At 45.7% G+C, this 14691-nt stretch overlaps 1 protein-coding gene and 1 long non-coding RNA gene across 2 annotated transcripts; one reads left to right on the top strand and one right to left on the bottom strand.

Moving 5' to 3' along the window:
• Positions 1–2232: 2232 nt before the first annotated feature.
• LOC148221795 (uncharacterized) lies at positions 2233–6074 on the bottom strand. The gene is made up of 2 exons (XR_015807295.1): positions 5102–6074; positions 2233–3626 (listed from the first exon to the last, which is right to left on the bottom strand). It is a non-coding gene; the product is annotated as an uncharacterized LOC148221795 (long non-coding RNA).
• Positions 4422–8839, top strand: HRH3 (histamine receptor H3). Its single transcript, XM_014873780.2, has 3 exons — positions 4422–4641; positions 5125–5291; positions 6154–8839. Exons 1-3 carry the CDS (start codon positions 4431–4433, stop codon positions 7024–7026), a joined length of 1251 nt encoding a protein of 416 aa, XP_014729266.2. The 5' UTR covers positions 4422–4430; the 3' UTR covers positions 7027–8839.
• Positions 8840–14691: the final 5852 nt, after the last annotated feature.

Below are 14691 nucleotides of genomic sequence, written 5' to 3'. Positions count from 1 at the left end.
ATGGTTGGTAGCAGCTGCACACGGATTTCACATCCTCATGTTCAGACCTTGCTGTCTCTCTCTGAAAACATCTATCAGTCTGAGCAGCAGCTGCCAACTCAGTCCAAGCTGACAGATGTAGGATGACTTCTGATTTCATTCCCCACTGTGCTCTGAAAATTTCGTTTCAAAATACAGTACTGAACTGGCCTTGACAAGAATCAGGTGTTGTTAACTCTGATCAGACAGTAACTCCATTACTAATGGCATTACTCATCCTGCTCTGTGGTGTTTTCCTCCCCCAGAGTCCTTAAACGCAGCATTCCCCTGCTCACAAAAGTGCTCTTGGATTGAACAAGGAGAGAAATGTGACTTTTTGTGGTGACAAGGTGATTTGTAATCTTAAGGAGCTCATTCCCAAGAAACAAAAGCAGTCATGGCAGTTTGAGACAGGTCCAACTAGGAAAAGTCTCCCTGTACTAAAGGATGCATTTTTTAACACTTCGAGAGTTTGGATTTGCAGGTGACAGCTGGGAGTGGAGAGAAAGAACAAAAGAATGAAAGAAGGAAGGAAGGAAAAGAAAGAAGTGAAAAGGTACAGAACATGTTTTGAATGCAGGTGGACACATACTGTGCCCAGATGGGGACAATCCCCCTCCAGAATTTGTGATCCTTCTCAGGGACACGGTGGCTTTGTGGCCATTTGCTGATCTCAGCAGGTGCTGCTTTGAGAGTGGAGACATTAGCTCTTCCCATCTTTCTGAAATCTGGCTCACAGGTTATTTCTTAGCATTTTCAAGGATTATTCTGGTCATCATTGTCTTTGTTTGACATCAAACTTGCTCAGTTATGTCCCTTGCAGTATGGTAAGGAAGAGACCTGCCACCAGCACAAGCTGTTTTGACACCTGGCTGGGCTGGATGAAGCACATCCAGTGACCAATGTCATCAAGTCCCAGCCAGGTTTGGATTGCTCTGCTGGTTTTCAGTCCTAATAGCTCCTCAAGTTTTGACAGACAAGTTGTTGTTGGGTTTGTTTTTAAGAGAAATATATATGAAAGGGTAGCATTTCACTGCAAAGGCATCTCCAGCATGAGAAATGTTCCCCTGGCATTTTTTGTGTCCTACTCATTGGTGCTACATGTGAAATATTTATACTGAGGGTTTGTGCTGTATCTTGGGAGTCTGGCAAAGCAGGAGCTCAAGGGCTCCTTGAAGATTTTGCCCTCAGCCACTCTGGAATCTCTTTTCTCTGCCACACTGCCCTTCTCTACATCCATGTGTGCTAGTAACTTGTGAGGGCATCTCAAAAAAGGGAATTTTCCAAACAGAATAAACATGTCCCACGATGAAAGGCAGAAGAAAATGAAATAAAACAAAGGGATAAGTTTCATAGAGACAGATACTTGTGTGAATGAATGCCAGAGGACTTTCAACCCTCATCAGTAAAGACATGAACACAAAGAGGTTTTTTAATAATCTCTTCCTTTAAAGTTTGTTTCAGAAACAAACTGGCTCCATGGAACAGAAGTAAGTAATGGAAAAACTACAGCTTGTTCACATCCTCCTAGTTCTAGGTTTATAGAGAGCTATCTGTGGGCAAGATGGTGCAGACAAGAGAAGACTTTTTGACTGTGGGGGCAGCTGGAGCAGGTTGTCTGGAGGGGTTATGGAGTCTTCATTCCTGGAGATATTCAAACCCCAACCAGACAAAGCCCTGGGCAACCTGCTGTGTCCAACCTTGCTTCAGCAGAGGAGTTGGCCTAGAAAATCTCAGAGGTCCTTCCCAGCCTGAACCATCCTGTGATCTGCCACCCCCAGCTCCTGCTTCTCAGGCACAACTTCAGAATAAACAGAAATGAGGCTCAGGAGAGCTTGGAGCTGAGCTACAGCTCCGACCATCCAGAAGGGTTCCACTGCACAGATCCACAAGGATTGAGCAGTGGTCAGGAGATCTCCCTGCCCAGGAGAGCACCCCATGGCCTGATGCAGGGTGATCAGAACACCCTGTATGAATTTATACAAGCCCTTATGAGCTTATGGGATATCTACACGTGGCATATGTGCTGTGTAAGGCAGGTCCAAACGTGAGCTGTCAGACCATCTGCTTGCATATCTGAGTGTGATCTGCTTTAACTACAGGTTGTGTGATTTCCTTTATTACCAAGATCGCACGTTTCCTGAAAAACACTAGAAATGCGTTTGTCCTGTCTGCTGAAGCAAGAGAGAAACATCAGGATCAGGAAACCTGTAATCTGAGCTTTATCACTTCTTATTTATTTAACAATCCCGGCAATTTACTCTGGATAAACAATAACTGTGATTGTCCACATTATAATTTATCTTAGGTACAAAGTAGGAGCTTTGCTTTCTATCCGGATGGTGAAAATTCTGAATAATGGATGACAGCTAACAAATAGCAAACTGCTCCCAGGGATAGAAGCTGCACAGCACACACCCCATCGTTTGGAATTTGTAAACATTTCAATGAATACTAATGCTTGACTGATTAGCTGGAGAGTACAAATAACACCAGATCACAAACAGCCTCACAGTAAAAGTGGTTCATGGGTTCGTTAAACACCACGGGCGTCAAAAAATAAAAAAAAAAACCTGTCTCTCCATCACATCGGTGGTAATTAGATAAAATTCATGTCCTCTCTGCCGCCGCCGTGCTGCGGCTGCCCAGCTGGGCTGTGGTGACATGCCAGCCCGGCCAGGTGGGTGGTCAGGTCTGATGACTCTCAGAGCAGCGCTGAAGCCACGCACGAAGAAACCTCCGAGCCTGTTTCCCACTGCCCGGGCGTTTGTCGCCCGCCGCATCCTCAGCGAGCCCACAGTGACATCCTCTGTCGGGATGCGGCACCAGCGGAGCCCGAGCCATCCGCGGAGCGGGCGGGCTTGGGGACACTGGTGTCCCCGAGGAAGGGACACACGAGCCCGGCAGCTGCCGGGAAAAGCGAGCCCGGCTCTGAGCACGGAGCCAGCACCTTGTCCCAGTGCTGAGCACATTCAGGGACAGGATGAGGCTGGTTCTTGCTAAGGCCACCCTTTGGTGGGTGCCACAAAGGCCACCCCTCCTGTAGGAATGCTGAGAAGTGCTCGCACTGCTCGCTCTGCTGGCCGTAAATGATTTACTGCAGTTCCAGAGAGCCTTCTCAGCCCCTTCCCAGCGGGATCAGCCGCCGCTGTCAGGACAGGGGCTGTGGCAGTGTGCTTGAACAGGAATTCTATGAGGCTGCAGTAGTTCCTGAGGTGAAAATAGCTTTTGGAGCAATCAGAAGGTGGCAAACCCCCTGGGTCTTAACTACAAGCTTGTTCCTGGGTTTGCACAATTTTCTTGCTTTGCTTATATTCTCTATATTCCTCACAACTTACCAGAATTCCCCAGGTATAAAGGTGCTTGGTCAGGGTCTCCAGCCAGTGCCCGTCTCTGTTTTGCAGCTGCTGCTCTGCACATCCCTGTGCTGTTCTCCAGAAGTGGTGATAGCAGAACTGATCCTGTCCCTGTGACAATACCTGTGAGGATGTTTCCTCTCCTGCCACCTGGAGCAGGCACCGTGCACAGAGGTTGTACAATGGTTGGTAACTTCATCCTGCAGAATCATCAACTGAAACAAGTGTTCAGACAAAAGTTGTTCTCTTTAGCTGTGAAGAGTGAACAAGTGGTGGAATAAGGAAGAGTCAATCACCTCCCTGGAGCTGGGACTGGGGGCCCCAAGGACTCCTTGGTTTGCAGAGCAAGAATTGCCTGCACCCTGGCAACTTCACCTCTTCCTCCTGCTGCCCTGAGGAGCAGAGGAAAGATCATCACTCTCCATATTCCCCCTGCCCAGGGTGCCCTCCTGGCTGATTAAAAGACAAGTGAAGTTCTTACTTCACTTCTGTTCATTAAGGCAGAGACCCCACGGCAGGAGCAATAAACTCACGGGGGACGCTTTGGAGGGATGCAGGAATGTTGCTGTGCGGCATGCAAGGATGCACTGGGAGAACACAAGGATGCCTCTGAGTTGAGAGGGGAAAGAGGAATGTGGAGATGTTCTAGGAGGTGGCAAGGATACTTTGAAGTAATGCAGTGATGCTCCAGGGTTGAGAAGGGAAGGGAAATGGGAGAAGATGCTCTGGGGGGATTCAGGAATGCTCTGGGGTAATGCAAGGATGCAAACAGGTTGAGAGGGGAAGGTGTGGACTCTCAGGGATGCTCTGGAGGAATGAAGGGATATTCTGGGGCAGCACAAAGATGCTCCCGAGCTGAGAGGATACATGGGAATGTATCCTCAGATACTCGGGGATGCTCTCACGGGATGCAGACACGCTTGGGCGGATTTAGGGATGCTCTGGGGAGTTTGGGGGTACGCGAGGGTGCCGGGGGCCGGAGCGGGAGGCGGGAGCGGGCGGGGCGGGGAGGGGCAGCAGCCCCGCGGCGCTGTCGCGGCGGGAGCGGTGCGGGCCATGGAGAGCGGCGGGGCTCTGAACGGCTCGGCCGCCGCCGGGCGCTTCGCCGCCGCGGGCACGGCAGCGCTGGGAGCGCTCATGGCCCTGCTCATCGCCGTCACCGTGGCGGGCAACGCGCTGGTGATGCTGGCCTTCGTGGCGGACTCCAGCCTGCGCACCCAGAACAACTTCTTCCTCCTCAACCTGGCCATCTCGGATTTCCTCGTAGGTAAAGCGCACCGGCACCGGAATAGCCCGGCAGCAACTCGGCGGCGGGGCGGGCAGCGCCCCCCGGGCTCCGCTTGCCCGGCTGCTCCCCCCGGGCAGTGCCGCCACTCCGGCCCCGCTCCTGTCCCCGAAACCTTCCTGCAGTCCCCGGTCCCCTCCCGCTGTCCCCGGTCCCCTCCCGCTATCCTCGGTCCTCTCCCTCTCTCCCCGGTCCCCTCCCGCTGTCCCCGGTCCCCTCCCGCTATCTCCGGTCCCCTCCCGCTGTCCCCGGTCCTCTCCCGCTGTCCCCGGTCCTCTCCCTCTCTCCCCGGTCCCCTCCCGCTGTCCCCGGTCCCCTCCCGCTATCCCCGGTCCCCTCCCGCTGTCCCCGGTCCTCTCCCTCTGTCCCCGGTCCCCTCCCGCTGTCCCCCGGCCGTTCCCTCGGTCCAGGCGGGTCCCCCGGGGCAGCCACCGAGCCTCACCGGAACGGACCCTCCTCTTGCAGGCGCCTTCTGCATCCCGCTGTACGTGCCCTATGTGCTGACAGGGAGATGGATCTTCGGGAGAAGCCTCTGCAAACTCTGGCTGGTGGTTGATTACTTGCTGTGCACCTCCTCGGTCTTCAACATCGTGCTAATAAGCTACGACAGATTCCTCTCGGTGACAAGAGCGGTGAGTCGTGTCATGGCAGCTGAGAGGGACGTAACTCTCATCCTGCTTTATTCTCCAGATTCTCTGCAATTAAAAGTTCTTTGAATCCTCCAGAAATTATGAATCTTTCCACCTGGAAGGCAATATTGGTCCACAAATGCATAATTCAGTTGTGGTTTCAGATTAGTATTCCTGGCATAATTAAATCGCTTAAGGTTCAGTCCCTGTTGTGCAGGTGTTCCTTTCCCAGGTGACAGGACAGTAGTGTACAAGCAAGGCAGCCAGGTAAGCAGACTTTTAACTAACTTGCAAGAGCTTATTATCCCCAGGACAAATAAGTGATTTGCAGTCAGATTCGCAGCTCCTCCCTGGCTAGCACGGCAATAGATTGTACTGCCGGCTCTGGCAGGGAATGTGGCGAGGTCTCTGAGTGTGTGGGAGATCAAAATGCTCAGCCTTTTGCAGGAGCTAACGAGCAGTTCACAGGCAGATCTGACCCACTGCTGTTCGCTCGTTTCCTGGCTACAAATACAACATGCATTTAGCCCAGGAGTTTGTCAAGTCCCTTCCTGGAGATTCAAAAGAGTAGCTGGGGACAGCTCAGGTAAGTGGCAGGTGCTGACAACTGCCAGGCTCCAACCAAGTCAGTGCATTTCCACTTAGCAGACACCATATTTTGGAGCTGTAAAATGAGTGCTCGTAATCTTCCCTGTAAGGGTGTGATTTATCTAGCAATTGCTCCTGTTGCCTATGGCATATCAATTCGTTGGACTGCTGGGATATTGCCTAGCAACTTTACCAGGAATGCTAATAGTCCATTTGTGAGGAGCCTCAGCCAGCTGGGGTGTGGGACTGTGTGTAAGAAAAGGCTTTCCTCTTTCAGGTCGCCTACAGAGCCCAGCAAGGCAACACCAGGCAAGCGGTGCTGAAGATGGTGATGGTGTGGGTGTTGGCATTCCTGCTGTACGGACCTGCCATTATCAGCTGGGAGTACATATCAGGCCAGAGCATCATCCCCGTCGGGGAGTGCTATGCTGAGTTCTTCTACAACTGGTATTTCCTCATGACAGCCTCCACGCTGGAGTTTTTCACCCCTTTCATCAGCGTGATGTTTTTCAACCTAAGCATTTACCTGAACATACAGAAGCGCACCAAAATGCGCCTGGATGTTTTCCACGAAGTGCACAACCAGTCCTTCACTGAAGAGATGGAAAGGAGCCGAGAGGCAAAGCTTTCTCTGAAATGCTGTAAGTGGGAGCAGAAGGAGTCAGCTGAAACCCTCGACCTCTCTAAGAGCAAAGCTCAACCAGCAGCTTCCAATTCCAGCCTGGATGCCAAAGACCTGCTGGCAACAAGCTCGGAGAGCTCCAGGAAACCCGAGTGTTGCAACAAGAAGAGCTGTAAAAATTCAGCCTCCACTCTGCCCTCAGAGGTGAAGATTGTGTCCCAGAGCACAACTCAACGCTTCAGGCTCTCTAGGGACAAGAAAGTGGCCAAATCACTGGCAATCATTGTGGGCATTTTTGGGATTTGCTGGGCACCCTACACTCTCCTGATGATCATCCGTGCTGGCTGCCATGGCCAGTGCATCTCTGAGTTCTGGTATGAGACTTCTTTTTGGCTGCTGTGGATCAACTCAGCTGTCAATCCTGTCCTATACCCTCTCTGCCACTCCAGCTTCAGAAGGGCTTTTATTAAACTCCTTTGTCCCAAGAAGCTGAAGATTCAGCCTCACTATGCCCTTCAGAACTACTGAAAGTGAAGCCAGCCCTGTGTGAGGATGAGAAAAGCCTCGGTTTACTTCTGCACTATTGGTGTGGGACTGGAGCTCGTTTCCTGGGAAGAGCTCAGGAGCAGTGGTGTGGGGCAGGGGAGGAAGGCAGAAGAGAGCCCACTATAAAATTATTTCAGTTCATAAACAACAAAATTCCACTGCAAAGAAGAATAAAGGGGTTTACTGGCATTAACCACAGGTAGTGAAATCTGGGTCCAACCCTGGCAGGTGCCACAAAAGAGCTCTGCTGCCACCTAGTCAGCCTGAGCGGCACCAGCATTTTGCTCCAATGAACTGAAAACTGAAAAAAAAAGCTAATAAAAATAAATATCTAGCTTAAACTACTGCTCTAAACTACAGCTTAGCTGTTGGCAGACCTGATCTTTCTCCTAAATGGGAGCGTTTTTTCCTCACACCTATTACACGTAGATGATACGGAAAGAAAAGAATAAACCTCAGAAGGAAAACGTCTCATTTATCTTTTTTGTTACAGCAGCTGCAGCCATAATCTGGATCCCTGTTTTATGGGGTGCAATAGATGTCCCTTCCACGCCCCAAGAAGGGACAGATCTCTGCTCTAAGGAGTTTACAGCCGAGCTCTGAGGCGTTGAGTATCTTGAAGCGTGCTGTTGGCATTGCCTGACCCCTTTCTGCTTCAAAACTGCTCAGATTTCCTCTGGGTGCTGCCCCACACTGCCCAGTGCTCCCATGGGAGTGCTGCCCTCCTGCCAGGGCCACACAGCAGGAACGAGCCCTGGAAGGCTCCTAGCAAAGGCTTCCTGTGCCTGTGTGAAAGGTGCCAGCCAAGTACCAGGCTTCTCCACAGCCTCCATCCTGGCCGCCCAAAGACATTTTCAAACCTCTTCTGCAGGATCTTAAAGACACTCTTCTGGCACTGTTAGGGAATAACAAGCTCAGAGAGAAGCAAATCTTGTGTTGGCTTTTTAATGTTCCTTTTTTTAATGTTCCTTTCAGACCTCTTAAATTTTTCAAGTTTCAGAACACTTGCGTTCTTTCTTTTAAAATACCTCACTTCATTGGAGACCTAGGTTGAACTGATTAAATCAACACAAGCATTAATTATTTTACTGTTTAATTTTTAACAAATTTTAGGGCTGTCAACTAATTACACAGATAGAGCACCAGATTCAAGAGACCAGGGCTCTAGCTTTGGTCTTACCATAAAATCCTGGGCATTTTATCTCTGCTTCCCATCTCATACTTCATCACAGTTGCCCTTTCGTTCTACAACCTCTTTGGGCACAGAGGCAGTATGACCAAAAAGCTGGTTAAATCCACTGCTGGCACTGCTCAGTGATGTAGTAACACAAATAAGTAATTAGTTGCCATGGCAAATACTCCTATTTAACAGTATTGCACGGGGAAGCTCCAGATCCTAAGTCTGAAAACTACATTTACAAATAGAAACCCACATGTTGTAAAGTAGTACCCAAAAGCTTATGATGTTGTGATTGCCAATTACATTTTGCTGTTGCAAGCAAACTGCTTTTTGGCTGCTGCTATGAGTAAAAGAAAATTCCATCCGACTGTATCTCAGTGGTATTTGTCAAGTAGATCAGTATTGCCACCTGAAGTCAGGTTTCAAATGATGTCTCGTCTTGTGTATGTGATATTTCAGACTTGTGACATGTTCTGTCAGTCTGTAATATATGGGTTAAAATACACCCCTCAAAGTACGTGTGCTATGAATTGACAGGATAAATGTTGAGCCTGCTCGTACCTTTCCCTGTGTTTGATCCCTTCTGAAAACTTCAATAAAGTATTTTTATAAGAAGCTTGCTGAATATTTTATGGTGAACAAGGTGTTGTTGGAAATTATAAAATGCAACTGGAAGCAAAACATCTATGGATTTGCCTGAGGAGGCAGATACACATGTCACAGAAAAAACAGCTCCTGAAACAGGTGAGTTTCTCTCACCTCGGGTGAGCAGGTTCCTGCCAGCCCCCTGAGGGTGTGGTGAGTGCACATCCCTCCATTCTGGTCTTTTCCAGAGCATGGTACATGCAGCTGGGATCTGGAGAGGTTACATCAGCAATAACTCTTCCTGTAACTTACAAACCCCACTGGTCTGCCTAAAAATGACAAATCCATAGCGTGCCCAAGGCACCATTTTCCAGCTGTGGTTCTCTTCAGTTCTTCATCAGAAGTGGAACTACTCGATCATTCATTCTGATAAAAAAGGTGCCTGTTGTGACACCTTCCTTTCCCAGAGGGAAGTAAAGGATATATTTTCTTCTGAGCCTTTTGCACAATATTTTCATGGTCTCTGACCTTCATGTGGGCAGAATTATCTACACTTGGCTGAAAGTAATTTTATTCATTGTTGGATTTTACAGGGAAGATACTTATATTCCTTCCTGAAATAAGAGCTCTTGCTTTGCCAAATAAAAAGGAAAAATAACTACTTATGCCTGAACATGAGGTCACACCTGAGCCTGGTTTCCATGCTGAAAATCTTGGGAGCTGCTCTGAAGTTTCAGAGTAGCTGATGACTAATTGAAAAAAAAGAGTATTTGAATTCTGATGATTTTCAGTGTTCAGAATATAAATGTCTATATGTATTTGGAAGAGACAGGGACTAGAGAGCTTCCAGGCATAATCCAATATGAATTGTGAAAATGCATAACCACTAATAAGGCAGAGCTGCTTGTCAACCAGCCCAGCACAACACCTGTGTATCATTTATTTGCCATACCTGCTAAAAAAATGCCTCTCTCCTATTGTCTAGGCATAAGCTAAGCAGGCCAGACCTGTTTTCAACAACCATGAAGGAAGACTTGCTGTAATTACGAATATGATTCAAATACTCGGGGAAGCACATAGGCTTCATTTCCATAGCACATCTCCACAGAGAAAAGAAACCTGGCTAATTCCAGAGAGAAGCATCCAATTTATGCAGGGAGTGTTGCTAAACAGCATTCATGCAGCTGCAAGTCATGCCAGGGAGCTTTTTGGATAAGTGATTTCCCTCAGGAGCAGTGTGGAGGTGATGCCAGGTCCCCTCTCTTGATACAAACCTACACTCCATTAACTCGAGGACATGAAGCCACCCTAACGAGGTCTGTGGTCTTTTCCTACAGCACCATCTGCATATCAATAAACTATCAAAAAAAAATTTTTTTTTTTAGCACAGCTACTCTCTTTCTGTCTCTCTAAATGCTTCCTCCCTAATCACCAGTAATGAGAGATCTCTTTACACAGGCAGAGGAACTTTGCTCCCACAGCCTCTCCTCTGGCCCCTCCTCAATTACCATCCCTTATTCGTGCTCTGCAACCTGCAGTTACAGAAATTGCTCCATTGTTCCACAGACATCACTGAAGCTTCATTAGCTCAAGTAAGAGTCTGGAGAAGAAGAGAGAACGCAAGAAGGAGCTTTTGTTGAAAAACACCTGTCTGTGATAATTAATGAGATTTGCTGGGAGGGAAGGGCTTTGAAAGTAGGAAGATGTGATTATATTTTGATTTGAAAGAATGCTAATGGTTTGTAAATGGCCATTCATTTTCACAGCAGTACGAGGATGGAAAGACCAGAGGTTAACATCCTTGCCAGAAAGAACTTTAGCACCATGATTTCTGTAAGGGAAGATTATTTTTTCACAGCTCCAGCTGCAGAGCAGTGACACCAGCACAACTTTGCAGTACAGACCTGGTCCTAAAAGAGATCTCCTGCACTCTACAGAACTTGTTCTGCAAATAGATGAGGCACAATAAGGAGTGTTATCTTTCCTTCTGGTGTGAGAACTGCAGAAAGAATAAAAACTGTGCAAGCTGCCCTCGATGAGCGCCCCGAAAGAGAAAAGTTCTCTCAATTTCTGACGCCACAAAGGCAGCCTTTCATGCAAGATTGCACAGATGTTCCTGTGGACAGTAGGAACTCACAGCACTCCTCTGTTCCCTTAACCTCTAAGTCTCCTCCTTTCCTCCTTACAACAATTTTGTGTCAATATATTTGCATTTTCAGGATTAAGGAATTATGGGGGCTTAGAAAAGCAATTAGGAATTCTGCAGGGTGAAAGGTCTTACCTAAAACCCAGTACCACCATTTTATTGAGATATAAAACTATCATTGGCATTTACTTCAACAAACCCGCCACTACCTGGGAGAGGAGTACTTGTGAACACCTCAAAGGCAAAAAATCCCAGCTCTGTCCCTGCACCTCTTGTTGCAAGCTCAGGAATGTCCATGACTCAATCAGCACTATTTTTATTTAAAGGTGCATGAACATTACTTATTTACAAGCCCCACACTTTTATTCCATAATTTGCAGGCTGCTTTCACAGTCTGTGTGCAAAAGGAACTGATACTTAGTCCAAGTACCAAACATCACAGGTAGAGTTATGTGTGCATTTCTGTAGGGGAAGAACAAGACTATTTTCCATTTTTAAAATGCTACAACCTGATTTTTTTTTTTTAATGACTTAGAGGCACTAAGCAGGACCTTTGGTTGGGTTCTAAAAGCTTCATGACAAAACTTGGAGTTTTTTATATGCAGACTAGACCCATAACTTAAACATCTGTTCTTTTAAGCACAAAAATGTGTCCGTGATGTGACACTGGCTTTGAAATTATTTTTAACACCATATCCTAGGATTTAGTAGCACAATTAACACTGAAGGAAAACTAATTGCAAAGTAGTTAATAATCTCATTCAAGATCTCTCTGAGCATTCACAAACAACAGGCTCTCTGCTAGGAGGGCAGCAACAGTTCTGGCAAATTTTTTAGCTGTTAACTAACAGCTCACACACAGCTTTAGCCTTTAAAAGCTGCTTATTGAAGAACAAACAATAACGGGGGTTGCACATAAACCCTTGAACACGAGGCTGCAAGTACACCCTGCAGTGTCCACAGATTGAAGACAGATTGACAAAGCAATCACCCTCCATTATGAAAATAATTTATACTCTAAGAAGCACAAATTTAATAGACCACTATGGTTAAAACAGCATTTAATATCTCTGATACAGCTTGTATTCAAAATATACAGGAATAAAATAATATGTGTAATACTTCTATGAAGCCTATGATCAGTGGTCTGGGAATTAAGCTGTTATCCAAGAGCTTTCATGAAAAGAACTTTTGTTGCTGCCATTAAAACTTCTAATCAAAATGAAGGTTGCAAAACACTTTGTGGAACTGTATAGGGAGAGGAATGCTGGCACACACCTGATTCCAGAGTAAGGAAAAGACTGAAGCCAAATATGGTGACTGTCACTGGAAGAAAACAGCAGCAGGGCAATATAAAACCTCAGCAGAGGACCAAAGCACATCCTTCCTGGAGCTCTCACTGGGAAGAGCTCAGGCAGACAGACGCCTGCAGAATAATTCATCTTTATTTCAGAGACATAAATAAATACCTTAGAAATTGCCCCTCACAAGTCCCACATGCTCCTGTCCTCTACTGCGAAGTGACAATCTCAAAAACGAGATCATCCCTGGGAACACGGGGATTATACTGATTTCCCTTGAAAAATCCCAGAAATTCAACCTTCATTCGCTCACTTCTTGAGAGATGCTCCTGAAGTACTGAACAAACCACTAAAAGCTGGGGAAATCAGGAATTTAAGGTCGTTATGATTGACTCAGCTTAATAACCATGTTTTCACCTCAGCAGTTATTTCACTGAGAACCAACACTATGCACCACTTGAGAAAAGTGCCTTCCAATCCCCATTTGTAAATAGGAAATATTTGTAATCAATATGAATCACTCCCAGCTGTGGCATAACAAGTTATCAAATCAGAATTGCCTCTTTCACAACAAAAGAACACAGAACATAAATTTTAATCGGCCTAAATGCCACTTTTACAGCAGACTCTGAAGAGGTATTTGTGTGCTGACAGATTCTACCAAATTGCCTTTGAAAAAGCAGATATATTAACTGAAAGACCAGAACTGGCAGAGCATTTTCTGAGAAAACCTGAACAAGTTCTTTCTTTATTCAATCACATTTGTGGCCCTCTGCAATTATTTTCTCCATTAACGTATGAGCACTCAGACTTTTCTGGCATGAAAGAGGGAATATAGCTATTTTTTAGCTTGAATATGAACTAAAAGCAAATTTTCTACTGCGCACCCATTCATCAAGTGCCCTGGTTAGCTAAATGTGATATCAGTGTTATTTCAGGCTAAATACATTAGGAAAATAACTTCTGTAGCACTAATTGAATTTAGTCTTAACATACAATTCTAGAACTGTTCTGTTGATCAACTTCATAAGCCGCTTCAAGCCATTGAATAACACTTACAAAAATCACTATCTTTAGAACATTTAATTAGTGATAATTACATCAATTAGTAGCACCAGTTAGTAAATTGTACATGTTTCACATGGCAATTGTTATCCATCTACAGATTAAGTGTTATCTGCTGTAAAAGAATTTCTGAATGCCTTAAAAAATAAATAGGAAATGTGTGAGTGAGCTCTCCTAAAGCTCCTAAACATTGCCATGGACTGCAGTTCCATGAAGAGGCTAAAGTGAATACTGGAGGATTATTTCCCAAATTCCAGGTCATCTGTCTTGCCACAGAATTTCTATGTAACTCTGCCAAGTTGCTAGGGCCCAAACCCAGACAGATATTTTAATTCAAAATGTTTAAAATTCAGTGCGATGTAGGCTTTTCCAAGCCTGGCTAAGTTTGGACCTCAGCCTTCCATGATTCAGTTTCTACCACTGAAAGAAGATTAAGAAATCACTCAGGAACATAAAATACTGTAATTGAAAAAAAAAAATTAAACCCATGAAATTTTCATCCATCAAAACCATTTTCCGAATGGCCATAGATCAGTTAATGAAGCTGGAAATTTTTGGTTGATTTAGAAAGAGAAATGTGTTAGCTTGCCAAAATAAAATACATTTTTTCAGTGAATAGATACAAGGGGCACAAGCACAGCTAATGTGGCACCCAACCCCATTGCACAGTGGGGCAAGCTTCAAACCCACAACTCCTGGCTCTGGAGTTATTTAATGTTATCAGATTTTGGTTTTTTTAGACAGAGATCAGCATCCCAGTAATTGCTTGTTTGCACCACTGCTTTAAACTTCCATTACATGTCTGCTGTGGGGGTGGGTAAGTGAAGAGAAGAAACATTTTCTAAAGCCATGCAGTAAGAAAATATTGATTTAATACAGTGACATTTTAGCAGGTTACTTTTTAAATGTGATAAATGTGAGTCCTGTCTGGACAAAGCACTCTAGCTGCCCAAACTTATCTTCCTGATTTATAAGAGAGGAAAACAACAGGAAATGAAGAGCCACAAACCAGTATGATTTCATGAATAAGATAATCAAAATAGGGATATTTCATCCGTAATATCACAGATGTCTTCTTGACAAGCAGCGTTTTAGCAATTGCATTGCCTCATGCAAATATTTTTCGTCATATGCATTTTCCACTTTTAGTGAAAGATTAATTTATCTGGATTTAGACAGGGAATAGTAACTTGTGTCAGTGGCTGATTAGTCTGTGTATAAAGGAAGCACTGGGTGGGGATTCACGAGTCTTTGGGAAACAATGATGTTCCAGTCTCAAAGGTAATTAAGCACCGAGAACCCAAATGCCAAGATTCAAATGAGAAATCTTTAAACCATGACGAAGCTTTTCCATATGCAAAAATTGATCC

The sequence above is a fragment of the Sturnus vulgaris genome, chromosome 17 (assembly GCF_052056855.1).
Source record: "Sturnus vulgaris isolate bStuVul1 chromosome 17, bStuVul1.hap1, whole genome shotgun sequence".
NCBI classification, from domain to species: domain Eukaryota; kingdom Metazoa; phylum Chordata; class Aves; order Passeriformes; family Sturnidae; genus Sturnus; species Sturnus vulgaris.
Note: the sequence above shows the minus strand (reverse complement) of the source record. Positions and strands in the feature narration are given on the sequence as shown.

Excerpts from the sequence above, each read along its gene's own strand:
- HRH3 (XM_014873780.2), top strand. The coding sequence starts at position 4,431 with ATGGAGAGCGGCGGGGCTCTGAACGGCTCGGCCGCCGCCGGGCGCTTC. Across the intron at positions 4,642-5,124 it reads CATCTCGGATTTCCTCGTAG|GCGCCTTCTGCATCCCGCTG; the intron begins GTAAAGCGCACC and ends CTCCTCTTGCAG. Across the intron at positions 5,292-6,153 it reads TCCTCTCGGTGACAAGAGCG|GTCGCCTACAGAGCCCAGCA; the intron begins GTGAGTCGTGTC and ends TTCCTCTTTCAG.